This window comes from Aquarana catesbeiana, linkage group LG02 (genome assembly GCF_042186555.1).
Source record: "Aquarana catesbeiana isolate 2022-GZ linkage group LG02, ASM4218655v1, whole genome shotgun sequence".
NCBI classification, from domain to species: Eukaryota; Metazoa; Chordata; class Amphibia; order Anura; family Ranidae; genus Aquarana; species Aquarana catesbeiana.
The window spans coordinates 15,774,986-15,799,520 of NC_133325.1; the positions used below are offsets into that span (position 1 = coordinate 15,774,986).

A 24,535-nucleotide genomic window follows, 5' to 3' on the forward strand; every position below is an offset into this window, starting at 1 on the left:
CATGTTTATTAATGGAGCCAAAGAGGGTCAACTAGATGTTCCTAACTCCACAAACGCAACCTATGAGGAGAAGCTCAACCCCCTCAAAAGTGTCATGGCATACCATAAAGATATATAACATAATATACCGTATACAACATACTATATAATATACTAAAGCTATGAAATGAATCACAGGATCCCATGATTTGAATATGTTACAAATAAAAATCATACATTTTATTACAAAACTTAGAAGCCGAGAATGAAATGGGCTCATCACGTGGATCAACATATTGGTAATTATATATCAATGGCTGTAACAATACAGTACTGTATATTTGTGACACCACAGTGGACACGGTTTGCAACAATGTGCATAACCCTCACACCAGTAGATTTACGACGTCATTACGCATTCATGTACAACTGCCAACTGTCCTGAACATTAGCAGAAGAGGTATTGATGTATAAAATCCAATGAACATGAATTGAAGGCTTGTCACCGCCGAGCACATAGAGTCGATTATGCCGATGTACAGAAGAATGTAACCCAGCAGGTATCCCATAGTGATGTAAAATGATACAGTAAAGGATTGCTCCCGTACTGTGTAAAAATATTCCAAGTATATGATATACAGCGCCTTGAAAAAGTATTCATACCCCTTTACATTTTCCACATTTTGTCATGTTACAACCAAAAACGTAAATGTATTTTATTGGGATTTTATGTGATAGACCAACACAAAGTGGCACATAATTGTGAAGTGGAAGGAAAATGATAAATGGTTTTCCAAATTTTTTACAAATAAATATGTGAAAAATGTGGGGGGGCATTTGTATTTAGCCCCCTTTCACTCTGATACCCCTAACTAACGTCTAGTGGAACCAATTGCCTTCAGAAGTCACCTAGTTAGCAAATAGAGTCCACCTGTGTGTCATTTAATCTCAGTATAAATACAGCTGTTCTGTGAAGCCCTCGGAGGTTTGTTAGAGAACCTTAGTGAACAAGGAGAACAGGAGAAGTTTAACCCTTTCATGACTAAGCCTATTTTTCACATTTGGTGTTTACAAGTTAAAATCCATATTTTTTGCTAGAAAATTACTTAGAGCCCGAAACATTATATATATATATATATATATATATATATATATTTTTAGCAGAGAATCTAGAGAATAAAATGGCGATTGTTGCAATATTTTATATCACACGGTATTTGTGCAGCGGCGTTTTAAAAGCAACTTTTTGGGGAAAAGGGACACTTTCATGAATTTAAAAAAAAAACAAACAGTAAAGTTAGCCCAATTTTTTTGTATAATGTGAAAGATGATGTTGCGCTGAGTAAATACCGTATTTATCAGGGTATAACACGTACTTTTTTCCCCTTAAAATCAGGGGGAAATCGTGGGTACGTGTTATACGCCGATCCCCACTAATTGTGATCGATCAAACCGATCGCTGCCGACATACACATAGCGTGTAGATTTAAATATGGCGCCACGGAGTTCGCAGGGACTCAGCGGAGCCGAAGGAGCGCCGCCGAGATCACAGTGACTGGGCGGAGCCGAGATACACATAGCCGAGTGTACTCGGCTCTTCTCGGCACCACTCACAGTCACGCCCAGTCCCGCCATTGGACCTGTGTTATGTCCATCATAGGGCGGGACTGGGCGTGACTGTGAGCGGCGCCGAGAAGAGTCGAGGACACTCGGCTATGTGTATCTCGGCTCCACCCAGTCACTGTGATCTCGGCGGCGCCATATTTAAATCTACACGCTATGTGTATGTCAGCGGCGATCTGTCCAAGCCTGTAATGGACACTGGGGGCAAAGCTGAAATGACAAGGCTGCACTGACCACTGGGGCAAAGCTGCACTGACAAGGCTGCACTGGACACCGATAACGCTGCATTGATGGGCATTTTAATGTAAGTTTTTTTTCCTTAAACTTCCCTCCTAAAAGTTTTTTTCCTTAAAATTCCTTCCTAAACTTGGGGTGCATGTTATATGCCGGCACTCGTGGAATGGCGACAAACTACGGTACCTAAAAATCTCCTTAGGCGACGCTTTAAATGTTTTTTACGGTTACCAGGTTAGAGTTACAGAGGAGGTCTAGTTCTAGAATTATTGCTCTCGCTCTGACGATCGCAGCGATACCTCACATGTGTGATTTGAACACCGTTTACATATGCGGACGAGACTTCCATATGCATTTTCTTTGCTGCGCGAGCTCGCGGGGACGGGGGCGCTTTAAAAAAAAAATTCCTCTCAAGCTGTCTTGCATACACATGGTCACACCAAATTCCGACCGTCCAGAACGCGGTGACATACAACACGTATGATGGGACTAGAAAACGAAAGTTCAATAGCCAGTAGCCAATAGCTTCCGTCTCGTACTTGCTTCAGAGAATGCGTTGTTTTTGGTACGTCGGAACAGCATACAGACGAGCGGTTTTCCCGATAGGAATTGGTTCAGTCGGAAAAATTTAGAACATGTTCTCTTTCTAGGCCCATCAGAATTTTCGATGTAAAAAGTCTGATGGGGCATACACACGATCGGAATATACGATGAAAAGCTCCCGTCTGACTTTTTCTGTCGGACATTCCGCTCGTTTGTACACGGCATTAGAGTCTGCAAAAGACTTGAGACTGGGGCGGAGGTTCACCTTCCAGCAGGACAACGACCCTAAACATACAGCCAGAGCTACAATGGAATGGTTTAGATCAAAGCATATTCCACAAAATGTGGAATGAATACTTTTTCAAGGCACAGTATGGCAGTATGCAGAGTCATCCACAGCACAATGATGGATCCCAAAATTGCAAAATGATGAACATGTGACCAACTTTCTACCAAAACTTAGGCTATGGATTGCAGCCCATATACAGTATATAGCAACTTTGATCATAGGAGGGTAGAAACCCCTTACCAAAGAGAATGCTATCGCCCCCTCCAAATACCATAAAAGAACATCAAATCCTGCTGGGAATCCCCTAAAAAGTGTACTATCTATGGTCACCATCAATGAATATCAACCATCAACAAATGTATACATATCACATATAGCCATCATCAATGGACATCAACCATCAAAAAGTGTAGACATATCACGGCTGGTCACCATCAATGGACATCAACCATCAACAAGTATAGACATATCACATATGATCACCATCAATGGACATCAACCTTTAAGTGTGGAGATATCAGATATGGTCACCAATCAATGAATATCAACAAGCGTAGACATATCATGTTTAGTCACCATCAATCAACATTGACAATTAACAAGTATAGACATATCACGGATGGTCACCATCAATGAACATCAACCATCAACAAGTGTAGACATTTCACGGATGGTCACCATCAATGGACATCAACCATCAACAAGTGTAGACATTTCACGGATGGTCACCATCAATGGACATCAACCATCAACAAGTGTAGACATATCGCGTTTGGTCACCATCAATAGACATCAACCATCAACAAGTGTAGACATATCATGTATGCTTACCATTGATGAACATCAATTAGTGTAGACATATCACCATCAATGGACATCAACCATCAATGAGTGTGGACATATCATGGATGGTTGCCATCAATGGAGTTCAGAAGTTTTATTAGCACTAATAACCTTCATACAACCCCCCAGAAGTGAACATGCAGAAGCACATGTAAATCGATCAAAAATGTCTCAAAAGGTGCGATCGGTATGTAATTTGGGCATGTTTTTTTTAAAAAAAGGTCAGATATCTTTTCAAAAGCCCAAGGTCTAAACAGCTCCTCCTGACAATAGAATAGACAGAAGACTTTGATATGGGCAGTTATTCTTCAGGGATCAGGAAGGATTGTTCCCCCTATTAAAGGGAATGTGTCATACAAGTAAATCTATCCACACACTATACAATCAGATTGTACAATCTGTGTCCATCCTCTTTTAGATTTACCAAACCTGTTATGTATAGAAGGGAAAACCTAAAAAAAAAAAAAAAAAAACATTAAACTTGTATCCAGTCAGGCAAGCCTTACACTATATGGCTGTTGGTAAATTAAGAAGATTGTACAGTCAGATGGTATGGTGTATAGAGATGTACAGAGATTGTACAATCAGATGGTATGGTGTATGGAGATGAGGGTGATGGAGGGAATATTCTCAATGTGTGTGAATGGTTTACAAATGTTGCTTCTCTGTATATTGTATATTTATACAGAATATAAGAAGACAATGTAGCGCAGCAATAATTATAAACAGTCTTAAAAGTCCACTTTGCAAAAAACAAGAAACAAAGATTATAAAGATTACAAGTGTATAAATAAAACTTCAACATCCCGAGTCTCCTCTCTTCACACTCCTCTATATCCATCACTAGGGAAGGGACTCCTCATTCCTATTCATGTATTTCTAGTGTTGTGGAATCTCTTCTCACAGTATTGGCTGAGCGACTTCTCTTCCAAGTGATCAATATTTATTCATATATATCACTTTTCATGTATATTTCACATTATTATCATTAATATTTGCACTAATTGGTACTTTATTTTTTATTGTCTTTTATTTATACAGAATATCATTTATGTACATGAAGGTGCCACATCCATCATCCATCCATCATCCATCATCCATCCATCCTCCATCCATTATCCATCCATTATCCATCCTCCATCCATCCATCCTCCATCCTCCATCCATCCATCCTCCATCCTCCATCCATCCTCCATCCATCCATCCTCCATCCACAGATCATCCATCCATCATCCATCCTCCATCCATTACTCCTCCATCCATCCTCCGTCCATCCATCCATCCATCTTCCATCCACTGATCATCCATCCATCATCCAACCATCCTCCATCCATCCTCCATCCATCATCCATCCATCCATCCTCCATCCACTAATCATCCATCCATCATTCATCCTCCATCCACTAATCATCCACCCATCATCCATCCATCCATCATCCATCCATCCATCCTCCATCCACTAATCAACCATCCATCATCCATCCTCCATCCATTACTCCTCCATCCATCCTCCATCCATCATCCATCCTCCATCCATTACTCCTCCATCCATCCATCCATCTTCCATCCATTGATCATCCATCCATCATCCAACCATCCTCCATCCATCATCCATCCTCCATCCACTGATCATCCATCCATCCTCCATCCACTGATCATCCATCCATGCTCCATCCATCCATCATCTATTCTCCATCCATCATCCATCCATCCATCCTCCATCCACTGATCATCCATCCTTTATCCATCTTCCATCCACTAATCATCCATCCATTACTCCTCCATCCATCCTCCATCCATCCATCCATTCATCTTCCATCCACTGATCATCCATCCATCATCCAACCATCCTCCATCCATCATCCATCCTCCATCCACTGATCATCTATCCATCCTCCATCCATCATCCATCCTCCATCCACTGATCATCCATCCATGCTCCATCCATCCATCATCTATTCTCCATCCATCATCCATCCATCCATCCTCCATCCACTGATCATCCATCCTTTATCCATCCATCCTCCAGCCATCCATCCATCCTTGCTCCATCCATCATCCATCCATCATCCATCCATCCATCCTCCATCCATCATCCATCCACCCATCCACCTATCCATCCTCCATCCACTGATCATCCATCCTCCATCCATCATCCATCCTTTACTCAGATATCAATCTATCATTCATTTGTCATCCAATACTATATCCATCCCCCATCCACCCATCATCCATCCATTGATTGCTTGTACATCATTCATCCACCCCCCATCCATCCATCCCCCATCCATCCATCCACCCATTATCTATCCATCAGCCAACTGTTCAGTGATCTTCTATCCATCCTTTACACATCCATCTATCATTCATCAATCTATCATCCATCATTCATCATCCAACACTATATCCATCCATCCATTGATTGCCCATACATTATCCATCCAGTCTCCATCCATCATCCATTACTCCTCCATCCATAGATTGCCCATACATCATCCATCCAGTCTCCATCCATCCATTACTCTTCCATTACTCCTTCATCCATCATCCATCCATCCCCCATACAGTCTCCAGCCAACCTTCAGCCAACTGTTGATTGATCATCTATCAATCCTTTACTCCTCCATACATCATCCATCCATTACTCCAACCATTGATCCATCATCCATCCAGTCTTCATCCATCATCCAGCCATCCATTACTCCTCCATTCATGATCCATCTATCTATCATCCATCCATTACTCATCCATCCACCATCCATCCATCCATGTCACCCCCCTCAATCAGCACAACCGTTCACCCTCCAAAAAAAAAAGCCAGAAAAGAGAAAACTAATGCAGTCACCTCATCTTGCCAAGCTACAACATCTGACATTTTGGGGGTTTGAGAAACTTTAATGAAGCCATAAACTGTATTTGGCACAAACACATTATTCCAGCACAATCATTTCCCAGAACTCTGCTATCCATTCCAGCCAAAGGGGACCCAAGTAAAATGTTATTCAATAAATGTCGCAGAGGTCCCTGCTGCACCTACTTCACCAAATGTGAAATCCGCCCTGCCCTCCCCTTCTCCTCCCCCTCCCCCCATATGTGGTGCTGCAAAGGTTCACTCTAATCTGATGGTTGTCTACCTGCAAGGTGTGTGGTGGTGGTGGTGGGGGGGGCGCTCAGGGGGGGCTCAGCTGTGGCTCCTAACAGCTCCATAGGATAAGAATAAGAGATTATTAAAGTACCAACACCAGGAACTGTCTGGAGGTCCCACCAAAAATCTTACAACCCCCCCCCCCCCCCCCACAACTCCATTTTTCTAACTGCAAGGGAAAGGGCTCCTATACTAAGTGACAGGAGTCCAATCTATCTACTGGGAGTTGTCGGTGGGACCGGCGCCAGATTGTTGGGGAAGTTCCACTTCCTCAAATTCTCCAACATCAACAAAACATCTGAAGTCAGCTGAAAAGAAGGACAATTACCAACAATAGATTGAGGAGAGCGACCGATGACTGCAAGAGGCCCTGTCACTGGAGCAACACTAATGACAGTCCTAGCGGGTCAGTCCACCCAACAAAAGAGAACTCTACCACAGATAGCATATATATATATATATATATATATATATATATATATATATATATATATATATATATATATATATATATTTATTTATTTATATAAAACTACGGAGGAAAGGGAGCCAATGACTGAGCAAATGTCAGACTTTTTCTGAAGGCAACTCCAACCTATAAGAGGACAATGTGTTACAGTTTGTTAAAGTGTGATACCAGGGGAACAAGAAGACCACTGCCAACTACATACAATACCACCGACAATACCAATCCTTCCACCCACTGCTCTGTCATGGTGTAAGATCTCATAAGGTGGCCATAATGAGGGGTTCCCACCATCCCTGTGCTGAGTTCCCGGGTCTGTACACTTGCAGTGCCCATTATGAGGGGTTCCCACCATCCCTGTGCTGAGTTCCCAGGTCTGTACACCCGCTGTGTCCATTATAAGAGGTTCTCACCATCCATTTGCTGAGTTCCCGGGTCTGTACACCTGCTGTGCCCATTATGAGGGGTTCCCACCATCCCTGTGCTGAGTTCCCAAGTCTGTACAGCTGCTGTGCCGATTATGAGGGGTTCCCACCATCCCTGTGCTGAGTTCCCAGGTCTGTACACCTGATGTGCCCATAATGAGAGGTTCTCACCATCCCCGTGCTGAGCTCCTGGGTCTGTACACCTGCTGTGCCCATTATGAGGGGCTCCCACCATCCCTGTGCTGAGTTCCCAGGTCTGTACACCTGATGTGCCCATTATGAGGGGTTCCTACCATCCCTGTGCTGAGTTCCCAGGTCTGTACACCTAATATACCCATTATGAGAGGTTCCCACCCTCCCTGTGCTGAGTTCCCAGGTCTGTACACCTGATGTGCCCATTATGAAGGGTTCCCACCATCCCTGTGATAAAAAGATCACTTTTGGATGGACTGTCCCAGTAGGAATTTTAGGTGAGCTGTGAGGATTTCCCAGGGCATTTCTACATGTCATGTGCAGGCAACAGGGGGGAAAAAACGGAAACACCGTAGCCAGTCAGGTTTCATCACTCATCGACTCGCAGAGGCCAACTCAGTGACAGAAGATAGCTGATTGGCTGTTGAGGTTATTGGGCTCTCTGCCTGGGCTTAGCCTTCTTGACTGAAACCAAATCAGGCAATGCCGACTGGCTCCCCACAGGACAGTCCCTCCATGCTGCAGATTGTCCCCACGTTCTGTGGAATGGCCCACAAAGAGGCGCATTCATCGTCATAATGAGTGACACCCAAACTGTCTCAGGAATATTCCTAAGACAGTCTGGGGGTCACTTGCTCTGGCAATTACACCTATACCACATTTTGGCCACTAGATGGAGCACTAATGCAAGGAATGAATCTCTTGGAAAAAATACGGGACATTTCCTTTAACTTGCATAATATCCTGTGTCGCCCATCCAGCCATCTAGTGGCCAGAAATGTGGTATAGCTTTCTTATAGAGGTATTTCATAAAACGATATTGCCTTCTGGCCACTAGATGGAGCTGACAATTCAAGGCATTAATCTCTTAGAAAAAATACAGGACATTCAGTTTAACATGCATGATGACCTATATCGTTATCGCCGTCTAGTGGCCAAAATGCCGTATAGCTTTCTCATTGAGGTATTTTAGAAAACTATACCGCATTTTGGCCACTAGATGGAGCTAATGATGCAAGGCATTAATCTCGTAGAACAAATGTGGAACATTCAGTTTAGCATGCATGATAACCTGTATTTTCATCGCCATCTAGTGGCCAAAATGCTGTATAGCTTTCTCATTGAGGTATTTTGGCCACTAGATGGAGCTGACGATGGAAGGAATTAAAGCGGGGGTCCACCTATCTATTGTTTTTTTTTTTTGGAGTTCATTCACAAACTTTTCTTCTCATGATTATCTACTCACATGTTCTGTGTAATAAGTCCGCCTGTGTCCGATTTCATTGTAAAGAATAACTTATAAAATTCACTGAAGGCGGTTTCCATCTTCATTGTGGGCATTTGAAGCCCACAAGCATGTATTTCCTGGATGCGGTGAATGCTGTGCTCCCAGCATTCACCGAGATGTTGTGGTGACGCTGTTGCACAATGCATGCTGGGAAGCCTGAGACTAGCTCCCAGGGGAGTGTGGGAGGTCTGGGAGAGGCTAAAAACACGTCTACTCCCATGGGAGGAGAACCAGGAAGTGCTAAGAAGATTAGAAAAAAAAGGTAATTACGGCGATTTAAATTTTTTTACACAGCATGTCAGCATCTAGGCAAGGAAGAGAATGCATAGAGATAATGTTCAAAATTTGGGTGGAACCCCGCTTTAATCTCTTAGAAAAAAATATAGGACATTTCGTTTAACTTGCATGATATCCTGTATTACTGCATATTGGCCACTAGATGGAGCTGGTGATGCAAGGCATTAATCTCTTAGAAAAATACAGGATATTCAGTTTAACATGCATGATAACCTGTATTGTTATCGCCATCTAGTGGCCAAAATGCTGTATAGCTTTCTCATTGAGGTATTTTGGCCACTAGGTGGAGCTGACGATGCAAGGAATTAATCTCTCGGAAAAAATGCGGGACATTTAATTTAACCTGCATGATATCCTCTATCGCCTGTCTAGTCATCTACAGGCCAAAATGCTGTATAGCTTTCTCATGGAGGTATTTTAGAGAACTATACCTATACCTCAATGAGAAAAGTATAGCAAAGTTAGGCCACTAGATGGAGCTGATGATGTAAGGCATTACTCTCTTAGATAAAATGCAGAACATTCAGTCTAACTTGTATGATAACCTGTATCGTTATCGCCATCTAGTGGGCAAAATGCTGTATAGCTTTCTCATAGAGGTATTTCAGAAAACTATACCGCATTTTGGCAACGAGATGGAGCTGAAGATGCTAGGTATTACTCTCTTATAAAAAAAAATGTGGAACATTGAGTTTAACTTGCATGATATCCTATATCGCCATCTAGTGGCCAAAATGCTGTATAGCTTTCTCATTGAGGTATTTTGGCCACTAGATGGAGCTGATGGTGCACGGCATTAATCTCGTAGAAAAAATACGGGACATTTCGTTTAACTTGCATGATATCCTGTATCGCCTGTCTAGTCATCTACAGGCCAAAATGTGGTATAGCTTTCTCATCAAGGTATTTCAGAAAGCTATACAGCATTTTGGCCACTAGATGGAGCTGACGATACAAGGCATTCATCTCTTAGAAAAAAAACGGGATTTAACTTGCATGATTACCTCTGACATTCGTGGAACAAATGTTTTTATACATTGATCCCTTAGTATTATTATGAATTTCAATTATTATGGACTAATTAGTCACTTTTTATATTTTTTTGCATGTAATATTTGACAATTATTTAGTTATACTCACCTGTACATCTTCTTGTATGCTGGATACCGATTCGATCCCATCTGTCATTTTATATATATATATGTTTAAGGCCCTGAAGAAGAGGCGCTTGCATGCCCGCAAAGTGTCTGCATTTTCTGAACTAAATTTTTATTCTTCGCCTTATAAGCGAGGAATAAAAATCTGACGGGGCTCTAAGCTCCTTCTACTCTACTAAAGAGATACGTTTGTATTGGAGAGTTCCCCTCACTTCCTGTCTGAATATTATCCCCAGGACAGGCGAGGGGAGATCTCTCTATAGAGCAGTAAAAACCCAACAGGGGATGCAACCCCCTCCCTACCCCCCATTCTAACCTGAGACTAAAGGTTTGACCCAGACACACACTTTACAAATGTATCTGATAATTACTGGAAAGAGATTGATCTACAGTATTTCAGTGGTGCAGGGGGCCCCAACTGTGGCCCCTGACAGCTCCAAATAGCCACTCATGATATTCAGTAAATGACAGAAGACTGTTGGGTGGATCAAAGCCAAAAGGGGACCCCAGTAAAACATATTTCGATAAACACCGAGGTCTCTGTTGCACCTTTTTGCTACCATATGTGCCACAGCAACGTGCCTCTGCAAAGATTCACTGACAAGGTGTGGGGTCCTGGGCTGTGGCCCCTGACAGCTCCAAAGGGCCCCAAATAATATTCAACATCAGACAGAAGACTATCAGAGACTTCAGATATAGTAGAGGAGACCAATAGAGGAAATTGGAGACGTACAACATGAGACTGCTAGAGGTCACTGTCATTACAAGGATTACTGACCGCTGGGGCCCGCACAGAAAACACCAAAGGGCCGTATATGGCCCCTCCAGGGCCGCAGGATGGGTACCAGGGATCGATTTTACCCAACACACTCACCCAACTTTTTTTATGAAAGCCGGATCTAATGTGAGCCCACACACTGTGCAATTTTATCACAACATGTTTATCAAGCTGAAGACTCGACTGTCCCATCGTCCATATGGTAATGAGACACAAACCGATCAAATATCAGATACCTCCATCCTATGAGCCAAGGAGATAGATAGATAGATAGATAGATAGATAGATAGATAGATAGATAGATAGATAGATAGATAGATAGATAGATAGATAGATAGATAGATAGATAGATACTGTAGATATATAGATGATATATAGATAATAGATAGATAGTAGACATGTGCGATTAGTTTCGTACAAATCGAAAATTCGTACGAATTTCCGTAAATTCGTACATTCGGGAGGATCCGAAATACGAATTGCTATGCTTCCGAATTTTGTACGAAATACGACATTTCGTTTCGTTTATGAATTTCGGATCCAAATTCCGTTACAACGGAAACGTGACTGGTGTTTTGTTGACCAATCAGAGGTTTTCTTCTGCTGCTGAGTGAGGGTTGGGAAAATTACCTTTTTTAAAATGGGAGTGGGGAGACTGGTACTGGTAGTCGATGGGAGATTCGGACAAAATAAGAATGTTCGTTAATTACGATTATTCGTTATGATGAATAAAAAAAAAAAAACAGAAAGTCAGCACAGGGATGGTGGGAGCCCCTCATAATGATAAATTCATCATAATGAATATTCGTAATTGTTACGAAAAGTTAACGAACCCAAATTGGATTTCGGACACGAATTACGAAATACGAAACGGAACAGAAGGAAATGAAACAAATTTATTGACGGCGCACATGTCTAAGATAGATAGATAATTGATTGGTAGATCGATACTGTAGATTTAAATATACGATAGATAGATAGATAGATAGATAGATAGATAGATAGATAGATAGATAGATAGATAGATAGATAGATAGATAGATAGATAGATAGATAGATAGATAGATACTGTAGATATATAGATGATATATAGATGGTAGATAGATAGATAGATAGATAGATAGATAGATAGATAGATAGATAGATAGATAGATAGATAGATAGATAGATAGATAGATAGATACTGTAGATATATAGATGATATATAGATGGTAGATAGATAGATAGATAGATAGATAGATAGATAGATAGATAGATAGATAGATAGATAGATAGATAGACTCTAACGAGTGGGGTCCTCCGATTCCTTCTGTATTGTAACTGTACTGTCTGTACTCATAGTGTAAAGCAAACTGTTGGGGCTATATAAATCATGTATAGTAATAATAATAATAGAAGACAGAGAGATACTGTAGATAGATAAATAATAGATAATTATTATTCAGGATTTTTATTTATTGGTTTCCAGTAGATGTAACTATTTAGTGTCAGCACTGTGGGTGGCCCTCCTCCTCCTTCTTCTTCTTCTTATTATTATTATACAGGGTTTATATGGTGATGACACTATACAATATAAGGGGGACAGTAGTTATAATATGAATATAAGGTTAGGAGGCCCTGGTCCTGAAAGCTTACAATCTAACATCATGTTATGGGTGGGGAGTCCATTTTTGGGGGGTGCTCCCTTAGAAGGCATTTAGGGGGCCCTGTGGTATGTGTTTGTTGTCTTGAGAATGGCAAGTTGTGACTCGCCGAAGCGTCAGTTCTGTAATGTAACTGTAACCGTAAACCCACTATACCTTTATATATATATATATATATATATATCTATATCTCTATATAGATATATATATATCTATATATAGATATATATATATACACACACACACACTGTACATACAAATATATATATATATATAGAGATACAAAAACTAAACAGGTCCAGAGGTGCTCACGGGTCTTACAGAGTAGAGATGATTTTATGGTCAATGTTTGGTTTATATACATGTGTAAGTAAATGATGGAGGATAAGTGAAGAATGAGAAGTAAATGACGGCAGATAAGTGAAGAATGAGAGGTAAATGATGGCGGATGAGTGAAGAATGAGGGGAAGGAAAGACAACCCAATGGGTCTCTGGGCCCTTGTCATTTGTAGGGGACGGCTGACCGTTGTCATTTCAATAAAATCGGCTACATCTACGCTGTTTACATTGTAAAGGTTTCTCTTCCTGATGATAATCGCAACATTGTAGAAGAATCATAATCTGCACACAGTCCATACAATTCTCACCTATCGTATATATTTATATATATTTTTTTTTTTTTTCCCCTTTTGGTAACATTTATATAAAAAGAAGAGTTCAGGAAGAACGTTGCCGTTTCCGGGATCTACACTCCTCCGCGCTCCCACAAGAACGGAATTAAAAGGGGAACCCCGGATCAACGGTGGACATTTTTTGGAAGTGGGATAAGTTGGGACACCTGTAACCCCCCCACTTCCCTCCCTTTGATTCTAACAGCGCTGGCGCGTTGTCAACAATGACCTTTGGGAGAGTTTAACCCTTGCGGAACGGCGTCCGATGGTAGAAGTGTGAATATGGGGAAACACTGACCTGGTGCCTTTGTCGCCCATTCCCAGGCTGTTCCTACGGAGGGATGTCAGGCAGTCGGAGGAGGAGGTGATGGTGGTGACCCGGAGAGCCGGTGTTGGGGGGTCTTGGCCCTCAGCAGTGATGGTGAGCGGGGTGGAGAGCCGGTGTTGGGGGTTCTTGGTCCTCAGCAGTAATGGTGAGCGGGATAGAGAGTCGGTGTTGGGGGGGTCTCGGTCCTAAGCAGTGATGGTGAGCGGGATGGAGAATCTGTGTTGGGGGGTGTTGGTCCTCAGCAGTGATGGTGAGTGGGACGGAGAGCTGGTTTTGGGGGGGGTCTTGGTCCTCAGCAGTGATGGTGAGCAGGACGGAGAGCCGGTTTTGGGGGGGTCTTGGTCCTCAGCAGTGATGGTGAGCGGGATGGAGAGCCAGTTTTGGGGGGGTCTCGGTCCTCAGCAGTGATGGTGAGTGGGATGGAGAGCCGGTTTTGGGGGGTCTCGGTCCTCAGCAGTGATGGTGAGCAGGATGGAGAGCCAGTGTTGGGGAGTCTTGGTTCTAAGCAGTGATGGTGAGCGGGATGGAGAGCCGGTGTTGGGGAGTCTTGGTCCTAAGCAGTGATGGTGAGCGGGATGGAGAGCCGGTGTTGGGGGGGTCTCGGTCCTCAGCAGTGATGGTGAGCGGGATGGAGAGCCGGTGTTGGGGGTCTCGGTCCTCAGCAGTGATGGTGAGCGGGATCGAGAGCCGGTGTTGGGGGGGTCTCGGTCCTCAGCAGTGATGGTGAGCGGGATGGAGAGCCAGTGTTGGGGAGTCTTGGTCCTAAGCAGTGATGGTGAGCGGGATGGAGAGCCGGTGTTGGGGGGGTCTCGGTCCTCAGCAGTGATGGTGAGCGGGATGGAGAGCTGGTGTTGGGGGGTCTTGGTCCTCAGCAGTGATGGTGAGCGGGATGGAGAGCCGGTGTTGGGGGTCTCGGTCCTCAGCAGTGATGGTGAGCGGGATGGAGAGCCGGTGTTGGGGGGTCTCGGTCCTCAGCAGTGATGGTGAGCGGGATGGAGAGCTGGTGTTGGGGGGTCTCGGTCCTCGGGAGTGATGGAGAGCAGGCTTTGTTTTGCAGAGCTGATCAGCTGGAAATAAACAAGGAATCTGGCGTCCTCTCGCTGATGTAAATCCTGATGAGATTATAAAGGAGGGAAGGCATGAAATGAGAAGGTGGTGGTGATTGGGGGGTGGGTGGGGGGGTAATAATTCAGATGATTCCTTAGGCAGACAGCTCGTCTTCTCTTCTTCTCTCTCTCTATGGGTGCTGTATGTGGGCTGAGCGAGCTGTCAGCTCTGTGTGCTGCTCTTCAGATCCACCCTCAGTGCTGCTTCCTGCCAGATTACCATACACAGCACAAGTCAGTCCACAGGATGAGGAGCCTTCATACTGCTAGCATGGCCTGTCCTCCCTGCAAAGCCCGGCCTGGAGCTGCCGGAGAGGAGGCTGCCTGCCTGCGTTACATAATAGTACGCAGTGCAAAAATCACAACACAGGAGGCCAATTCAATATAAGGCACCGCAACGTAATGCAATATAATACAACGTCAGAATAACACAACCTGATGCAATATAGAACACAATGCAATATAATACATCCGAAACAACATAATGCAAAGCAGTATAAAATGCAATGCAACATTTAAAAAAAAAAAAACGCAATGTAATGCAATATAATACAACATCAAAAATAACATAATAAAATGCAATATAAAATGCAAAGCTATAAAATATACCGCAATGTCATTTTAGCAATATAATACAACATCAGAATTAACATTATGCAATGCAATATAGAATGCAAAGCAATATAATACACCAAAAAGTAATGCAATATACTACACCATCAGAAATAACATAATAAAATGCAATATAGAACGCAAAGCAATCTAAAACACAGCAATGTCATTTTAGCGATATAATACAACATCAGAATTAACATTATGCAATGCAATATAGAATGCAAAGCAATATAGTTACATAGTTACATAGTAGGTGAGGTTGAAAAAAGACGCAAGTCCATCAAGTCCAACCTATGTGTGTGATTATGTGTCAGTATTACATTACATATCCCTGTATGTTGCGGTCATTCAGGTGATTATCTAATAGTTTCTTGAAGCTATCAATGCTTCCCGCTGAGACCACCGCCTGTGGAAGGGAATTCCACATCCTTGCCGCTCTTACAGTAAAGAACCCTCTACGTAGTTTAAGGTTAAACCTCTTTTCTTCTAATTGTAATGAGTGGCCACGAGTCTTATTAAACTCTCTTCTGCGAAAAAGTTTTATCCCTATTGTGGGGTCACCAGTACAGTATTTGTAAATTGAAATCATATCCCCTCTCAAGCGTCTCTTCTCCAGAGAGAATAAGTTCAGCGCTCGCAACCTTTCCTCATAACTAAGATCCTCCAGACCCTTTATTAGCTTTGTTGCCCTTCTTTGTACTCGCTCCATTTCCAGTACATCCTTCCTGAGGACTGGTGCCCAAAACTGGACAGCATACTCCAGGTGCGGCCGGACCAGAGTCTTGTAGAGCGGGAGAATTATCGTTTTATCTCTGGAGTTGATCCCCTTTTTAATGCCAATATTCTGTTTGCTTTATTAGCAGCAGCTTGGTATTGCATGCCATTGCTGAGCCTATCATCTACTAGGACCCCCAGGTCCTTTTCCATCCTAGATTTCCCCAGAGGTTCTCCCCCCAGTGTATAGATTGCATTCATATTTTTGCCACCCAAATGCATTATTTTACATTTTTCTACATTGAACCTCATTTGCCATGTAGTCGCCCACCCCATTAATTTGTTCAGGTCTTTTTGCAATATACTACACCACAAAGTAATGCAATATAATACACCATCAGAAATAACATAATAAAATGCAATATAGAATACAAAGCAATATAATACACCTCAATGTAATTCAATATAACACAACCTGAGAAATAACATAATAAAATGCAATATAATACAACATCAGAAATAACATAATAAAATGCAATATAGAACACAAAGCAATATAATACACCACAATGTAATGCAATATAGTACAACATCATAATTAACATACTGCAAAGCAATATAGAAGACAGTGGGGGTTATTTACGAAAAGGCAAATCCACTTTGCACTACAAGTGCACTTGGAAGTGCAGTTGCTGTAATCCCGAAAGGGACATGCAAGGAAAATAAAAAAACAGCATTTTAGCTTGCACATGATTGGATGATAAAATCAGCAGAGCTTCCCCTCATTTCAGATCTACCACTCAGATTTACAGCAACTGCACTTGTAGTGCAAAGTGGATTTGCCTTTCGTAAATAACCCCCAGTGTAATATCATAGACTGAAATGCAATGAAATGAAATGAAATGCAATATAAAACAACATCAGAAATAACATAATGCAATGCAATATAGAACGCAATGCAACAAAATACACTTCAATGTATTGCAATTTAATTCAATGTTACATACAGTCCAATGCAGTACAATACACCACAAGGTAATGCAAAATAATACAGCTTCAGAAATAACATAATGCAATGTGATATAGTACATCTCAAGGTAATGCAATATAATACAATAGGAGAAATAATATAATGCAACACACTGGGGGTTATTTACGAAAGGCAACTCCCCTTTGCACTACAAGTGCAAACTACAAGTGCAAAGTGCACTTGAAATTGCATTGAAAGTGCACATGGAAGTGCAGTCGCTGTAGATCCGAGGAGGACATGCAAGGAAAATAAAAAACAGCATTTTAGCTTGCACATGATTGGATGATAAAATCAGCAGAGCTTCCCCTCATTTCAGATCTACCCCTCAGATTTACAGTGACTACCCTTCCAAGTGCACTCTCAGTGCAATTTCAAGTGCACTTTGCACTTGTAGTTTGCACTTGTAGTGCAAAGTGGATTTGCCTTTAGTAAATAACCCTATATATATATATATATATATATATATGTATATATATATATATATATATATATATATATATATATATATATATATTACTACAGTGTAATGCAATATATTACTATTCTGTAGTCTATCTAAGATAACACTTATTCATTCCCTATCTGACCCCTTAACCATCCCCTAACCAAATGTTCAGTATCTCACAAAAGTGAGTACACCCCTCACATTTTTGTAAATTCTTTATTTAGGTATAGCATGCAGAAATACAGAAGCCATTACAATGGTGTGCATAAAAATAAACAATCCCAGAACATAACCAATGGTACATACACCACAGTGTAGGAAAAGTTGAGCAAGGGACTAGGAAGTCTCTGTACCCGGCACGACCACTTTTCATGGCAATTACCTTTTTTATAATTAGGAGTAAAGAATTGACCCGTAGGTCTTAGCAACCAGAGAAAAGCATTAGGGGAATAGCATAAGAAAGATGATGGGGGTGAAGAGAGAGAGGGGGAGAAGAAAAAAAAATGGGGGGGGGGGTGGAGAAATGATGCCACCAACCAGTCACACCATCTCTGTCCGGGGAGCCTCCAGAGTCTTCACACCTCATGCCCTGTACACACGACCGGTTTTCCCGTCGGAATAAACTCTGAAGGTTTTTCCGACGGAATTCCACTCAGCTGTCTTGCCTACACACGGTCACACCAAAGTCCGACTGTCCAGAACGCGGTGACGTACAACAGGTATGACGTGACTAGAAAACGGAAGTTCAATAGCCAATAGCTTCCGTCTCGTACTTGCTTCAGAGCATGCGCCGTTTTTGGTACGTCGGAACTGCATACAGACGAGCGGTTTTCCCAATAGGAAATGGTTCTGTCGGAAATATTTAGAACATGTTCCATTTCTAGGTCCATCAGAATTTTCGACGTAAACAGTCCGATGGAGCCTACACACGATCGGAATAGAAGATGAAAAGCTTCCGTCTGACTTTTTCTGTCGGACATTCCGCTCGTGTGTACGGGGCATAAGGGGAGCTAAGCCACCAGCTCCACAAATTCCTCAGAGTAGACAAACTTGTGCCAGTAAAACCATTTTTTGAGAAATTTCTCACGTAGGCCTTTCTCCGTGGCTACCAAGTTCCTCATAGCGTTCACATTTTTGTAAATATTTTCTTCTATCTTTTCATGTGACAACACTGAAGAAATGACACTTGTCTACAATGTAAAGTAGTGAGTGTACAGCTTGTATAACAGTGTAAATTTACTGTCCCCTCAAAATAACTCAACACACAGCCATTAATGTCTAAACCACTGGCAACAAAAGTGAGTACACCCCTAAGTGAAAATGTCCAAATTGGGCCCAATTAGCCATTTTCCCTCCCCGGTGTCATGTGACTCGTTAGTGTTACAAGGTCTCAGGTGTGAATGGGAAGCAGGTGTGTTAAATTTGGTGTTATCACTCTCACTCTCTCATACTGGTCACTGGAAGTTCAACAATGGGCCGCATGGCAAAGAACTCTCTGAGGATCTGAAAACAAGAATTGTGGCTCTACCATAGGCTTGCGCAAGGGGTGTGCTGGGTGAGCCTTGGCACACCCTAATCACCCCGTGCTGTCTCCAAAGATTTGTCCCAAAATGCTACATCCAAGAGAGTGTGTGGCCCGCGCTGCCTGTGAAACAGTTTCACAGGCAGCAGATCGTGAGAATTGCCAGAGCTGTTCAGTGTATGAAACTGTCAGATAATGACACTGCATGCAGGGAGAGACACCGGCTGTCAAAAGTCAGCGGTGATGGCGGGGGTGGGCGGGACCGAACTGCCATCAAACACCGGCCAATGGGATGGGGTCTGGGCGGGCCACTACATTTATGTAGCCCCGCCCCCTCTCTGAAGCAGTTTAAAAATTGGCTGGTGTTTATAGCGCTTGGTCCTGCTCACCCCCGACATCGCGGCTGAGTTGTAAGTCATCACAACTCAGCCACGATGTTGGGGGTGGGCGGGACCAAGCGCCAACACCAACCAATGATTGAGCTGCTTCAGAGAGGGGCGGAGCCAGAGAAATGTAGCGGCCCACCTAGACCCATCCTATTGGCTGGTGTTTGGTAACTGGACAGTCCCGCCATCACCGACAACCCATCGATAATGTTAGCTATGACGAAACGTGTCTGAGGAGGTGCTGACGTCACCACGTTCGTCTCGTTGAGGAGGACAGGAGCTTTGAATTTTTTCGTTTTCTGTAAGTGCATTTTTTTATCTTATCAAAGTAGTGTTGATGGTATTACGCTATGGTGTGTTGTATCTTCCCATTGACACCTACGGCCTGACGGTTCTTTTGGTTCCATGCTGAGAGCTGTTCAAACGCCCACCATTTTTATGGAGGTTCAGGTCCAGGTCAGGATCTCCATGTAGGTGGACATGGCAAGGTCTCTCTTTAGCAAAGAGGAGGTGCTGCTGATTTGCCAGAAGTGAATGCCCAACCTCCATTACATGCAGTACATCTCAGCCGGTAGAATCCCATCTGTATCCACCGGGAACACTCATCTGATGACTCTGAGTTCCTGTGAAGTTTTTACCTGTGAGTTTTGACGGTCTGGATATCGTTCTATATGCCCTGGGTGGCACAATGTCTTCATGACCTCCATTACATGCAGTACATCTCAGCCGGTAGAATCCCGTCTGTATCCACCGGGAACACTCATCTGATGACTCTGAGTTCCTGTGAAGTTTTTACCTGTGAGTTTTGAGGGTCTGGATATCGTTCTATATGCCCTGGGTGGCACAATGTCTTCATGACTCCATGTCGCTGACAGGGGAGTCCACTGGATCCGGTAAGAGTTATGCCTACCATTCTCTGATTTTATGCCGTTGTTGGTTGATGTGGTTCCCATGTACCGACTAACCCAGTCCTCTGTCTACATTTGGAACATTCTTCATTGCCAGTGACTTTTTTCATGTGCACATTTATTTGGAGATTTATTTTTCTTTATTTTTCCTTATGGCATATGGACTTCTTATTATTATTTGTTGTATTCACTACATCCGGTCGTCAGACTTGCGGTGTTTGTGACTACATTGTATCACTATTTTTTGTTTCTCTATGCGCTACATTTTTTCTATAGAGAATTACGCTATGGAAATTTTTTTTTGTTGTTTAATGTATATCAATATTTGTGGAACCAACGCATACTTATGCTGAGAGGATTTTAAAACGTTTTGGTTCATCTTGCAAGATTCCTACCCAGGCTGGGGAAATGGCCACCTGCACATTCTCATGATCTCCTGAATGTGAAACTCCCCCTCTCCCCTATCAGTGCCAACCAATGCTGCCAATCAGTGCCAACCAATGCTGCCTATCAGTGCCAACCAGTACTGCCTATACGTGCCAGTGCTGCTTATTAGTGCCAGCAATTCTGCCTATCAGTGCCAACCAGTGCTGCCTATCAGTGCCAACCAATGCTGTCTATCAGTGCCAGTGCTGCTTATTAGTGCCAACCAATGCTGCCTATCAGTGCCAGTGCTGCTTATCAGTGCCAACCAATGCTGCCTATCAGTGCCAGTCAGTGCTGCCTATCAGTGCCAAACGATGCTGTAAATCAGTGCCAACCAATGCTGTCAATCAGTGCCAACCAATGCTGCCTATCAGTGCTGCCTATAAGTGCCCATCAGTGCTGCCTATCAGTGCCAATCAGTGCCCATAAGTGCTGCCCATCAGTGCTGCCAGTCAGTGCCCATCAGTGCTGCATATCAGTGCTGCCTATCAGTGTCAATCAGTGCTGACAATTAGTGCCCATCAGTGCCCAGTACAGCCTATCAGTTTCCATCAGTGCTTCCAATCAGTGCTGCCTATCAGAGCCCATCAGTGATGCATATCAGTGCCCATCAGTGCCACCTATCAGTGCCAATCAGTGCTGCCTATCAATGCCACCTATCAGTGCAGATCAGTGCTACCAATTAGTGCCCATCAACGCTGCCAATCAGTGCTGCCAATCAGTGCTGCCTATTTCTGCCCATCAGTGCTGCCTATCAGTGCCCATCAGTGCTGCCTTAGCAGGGATGGTGGAAACCCCTCTACAGATAATTGCAATACAAATTAAATTCAAGTGCAACAACTTTTTAGTTGGGAGGTTCACACCATTATAGCACTTTGCGATTTTTATTTTTTAGAGTGTTACACTTACCTGTATATGTTTTAGTTACGGTTATAATGTGAATTGTGGCACTTGAAGTTAATTTCCCACCACCCTTGCTAAGTCCATGTCTTTATGGACCTTGCTTTGTGCACTGATGCGCAGTCATGTTGGAACAGGAAGGGGCCGACCCCAAACTGTTCCCACAAAGTTGGGAGCATGAAATTGTCCAAAATGTCTTATTATGCCGACGCCTTAAGAGTTCCCTTCACTGAACTAAGGGGCCAAGACCCAACCCCTGAAAAACAACCCCACACCATAATCCCCCTCCACCAAATGATTTGGACCAGTGCACAAAGCAAGGTCCATAAAGATATGGATGAGCGAGCCTTAACACTTAACCCTCCCCTATCCAAACACTTAACATGTAACCACCCCTAACCAAACCTGTAACACGTAACCATCCCCTAACCAAACCCTTAACACGTAACCATTCCCTATCCAAACCCTTAACACGTAACCATTCCCTATCCAAACCTGTAACACGTAACCATCCCCTAACCAAACCCTTAACACGTAACCATTCCCTATCCAAACCCTTAACACGTAACCATTCCCTATCCAAACCCTTAACACGTAACCATTCCCTATCCAAACCCTTAACCTGTAACCATCCCCTATCCAAACCCTTAACACTTAACCATCCCCTAACCAAACTCTTAACACGTAACCATCCCCTATCCAAACCCATAACACGTAACTATCCCCTAACCAAACCCTTAACACTTAAAGTGGTGTTCTGCTTTAAAAAAAAAAAGACAGCAGCTACAAATACTGCAGCTGCTGACTTTTAATAATCGGACACTTACCTGTCCCAGGGTCCAGCAATGCGGGGGAATGAAGCCCCGCTCGTTTCCCCTTCCGCTCGGTGGCGCCGGCATTGTAACTGTGGGTGCCCGGCTGTGGCTTCACAGCCGGGAACCCACTGCACATGCACGAACAGCGCCGCGCGCCGTGATTAGCCGTGTAGTCATTTGTGACCTGTGACATGTCCCAGATGATTGACAAGAGGGAGGGGGCAGAGCTAATCTCTCTTCCTGTGCCGAGGGTGACGTCAAGTGACGTCAAGAGCCCAGGCGCTGAAGGAGGCAGACTACGAGGGACCCCCTAGCAACAGGCATTTAGAGGTGAGTAAAAAAAAAATTTTTCCAAATGTTTTTTTTTTTAATTTTTTTTTATGCACATAAATGACATTTTTTTTGGGTGGAACTCCGCTTTAACCATCCCCTATCCAAACCCTTAACACGTAACTATCCCCTATACAAACCCTTAACACGTAACTATCCCCTATCCAAACCCTTAACATGTAACTATCCCCTATCCAAACCCTTAACACGTAACTATCCCCTATCCAAACCCTTAACACGTAACTATCCCCTATCCAAACCCTTAACACGTAACTATTCCTTATCCAAACCCTTAATATGTAACCATCCCCTATCCAAACCCTTAACATTCACCATCCCCTATCCAAACCCTTAACACTTAACTATTCCCTATCCAAACCCTTAACATTCACCATCCCCTATCCAAACCCTTAACACTTAACTATTCCCTATCCAAACCCTTAAAACGTAACCATTCCCTATCCAAACCCTTAACATGTAACCATTCCTTATCCAAACCCTTAACACGTAACTATTTCCTATCCAAACTCTTAACACTTAACCATCCCCTATCCAAACCCTTCACACTTAAAGCGGTGTTCCCACTGTCATACCTTCCACACTCCTCTCCTGTACATACTGCCCATTGTCATACCCTCCACACTCGTCTCCTGTACATAGTGCCTGCTGTCATACCCTCCACACTCCTCTCCTGTACATAGTGCCCGCTGTCATACCCTCCACACTCGTCTCCTGTACATACTGCTCGCTGTCATACCCTCCACACTCCTCTCCTGTACATACTGCCCACTGTCATATCCTCCACACTCTTCTCCTGTACATAGTGCTCACTGTCATACCCTTCACAGGCGTCTCCTGTACATACTGCCCACTGTCATACCTCCCACACTTGTCTCCTGTACATACTGCTCACTGTCATACCCTCCACACTCCTCTCCTGTACATAGTGTCCACTGTCCTACCCTCTATACTCCTCTCCTGTACATACTGCCCATTGTCATACCCTCCACTCTCGTCTCCTGGACATAGTGCCCGCTGTCATACCCTCCACACTCGTCTCCTGTACATACTGCCCACTGCCAAATCCTCCTCACTCGTCTCCTGTACATACTGCCCATTGTCATATCCTCCACACTCTTCTCCTGTACATAGTGCCCACTGTCATACCCTCCACACTTCTATCCTATACATAGTGCCTCCTGTCATACCCCCCACAATCCTCTCCTGTACATAGTGCCCACTGTCATACCCCCAACACTCCTCTCCTGTACATACTGCTCACTGTCTTACCCTCCACACTCGTCTCCTGTACATACTGCCAACTGCCAAACCCGCCACACTCCTCTCCTGTACATAGTGCCCACTGTCCTACCCTCCACACTCCTCTCCTGTACATACTGCCCACTGTCATACCTCCCACACTCGTCTCCTGTACAT

General features: G+C 43.4%; 1 protein-coding gene across 1 annotated transcript in view; it reads right to left on the minus strand.

Moving 5' to 3' along the window:
* The window catches only part of LOC141126663 (beta-arrestin-1), a 229,097-nt gene extending 213,755 nt beyond the window's left edge, over positions 1-15,342 (minus strand). The window contains exon 1 of the mRNA XM_073612610.1: positions 13,872-15,342. Coding sequence (XP_073468711.1) covers positions 13,872-13,891 — 20 coding nt within the window. The 5' untranslated portion in view covers positions 13,892-15,342. The remainder of the gene's footprint in view (positions 1-13,871) is intronic.
* Between the last annotated feature and the right edge of the window lie 9,193 nt (positions 15,343-24,535).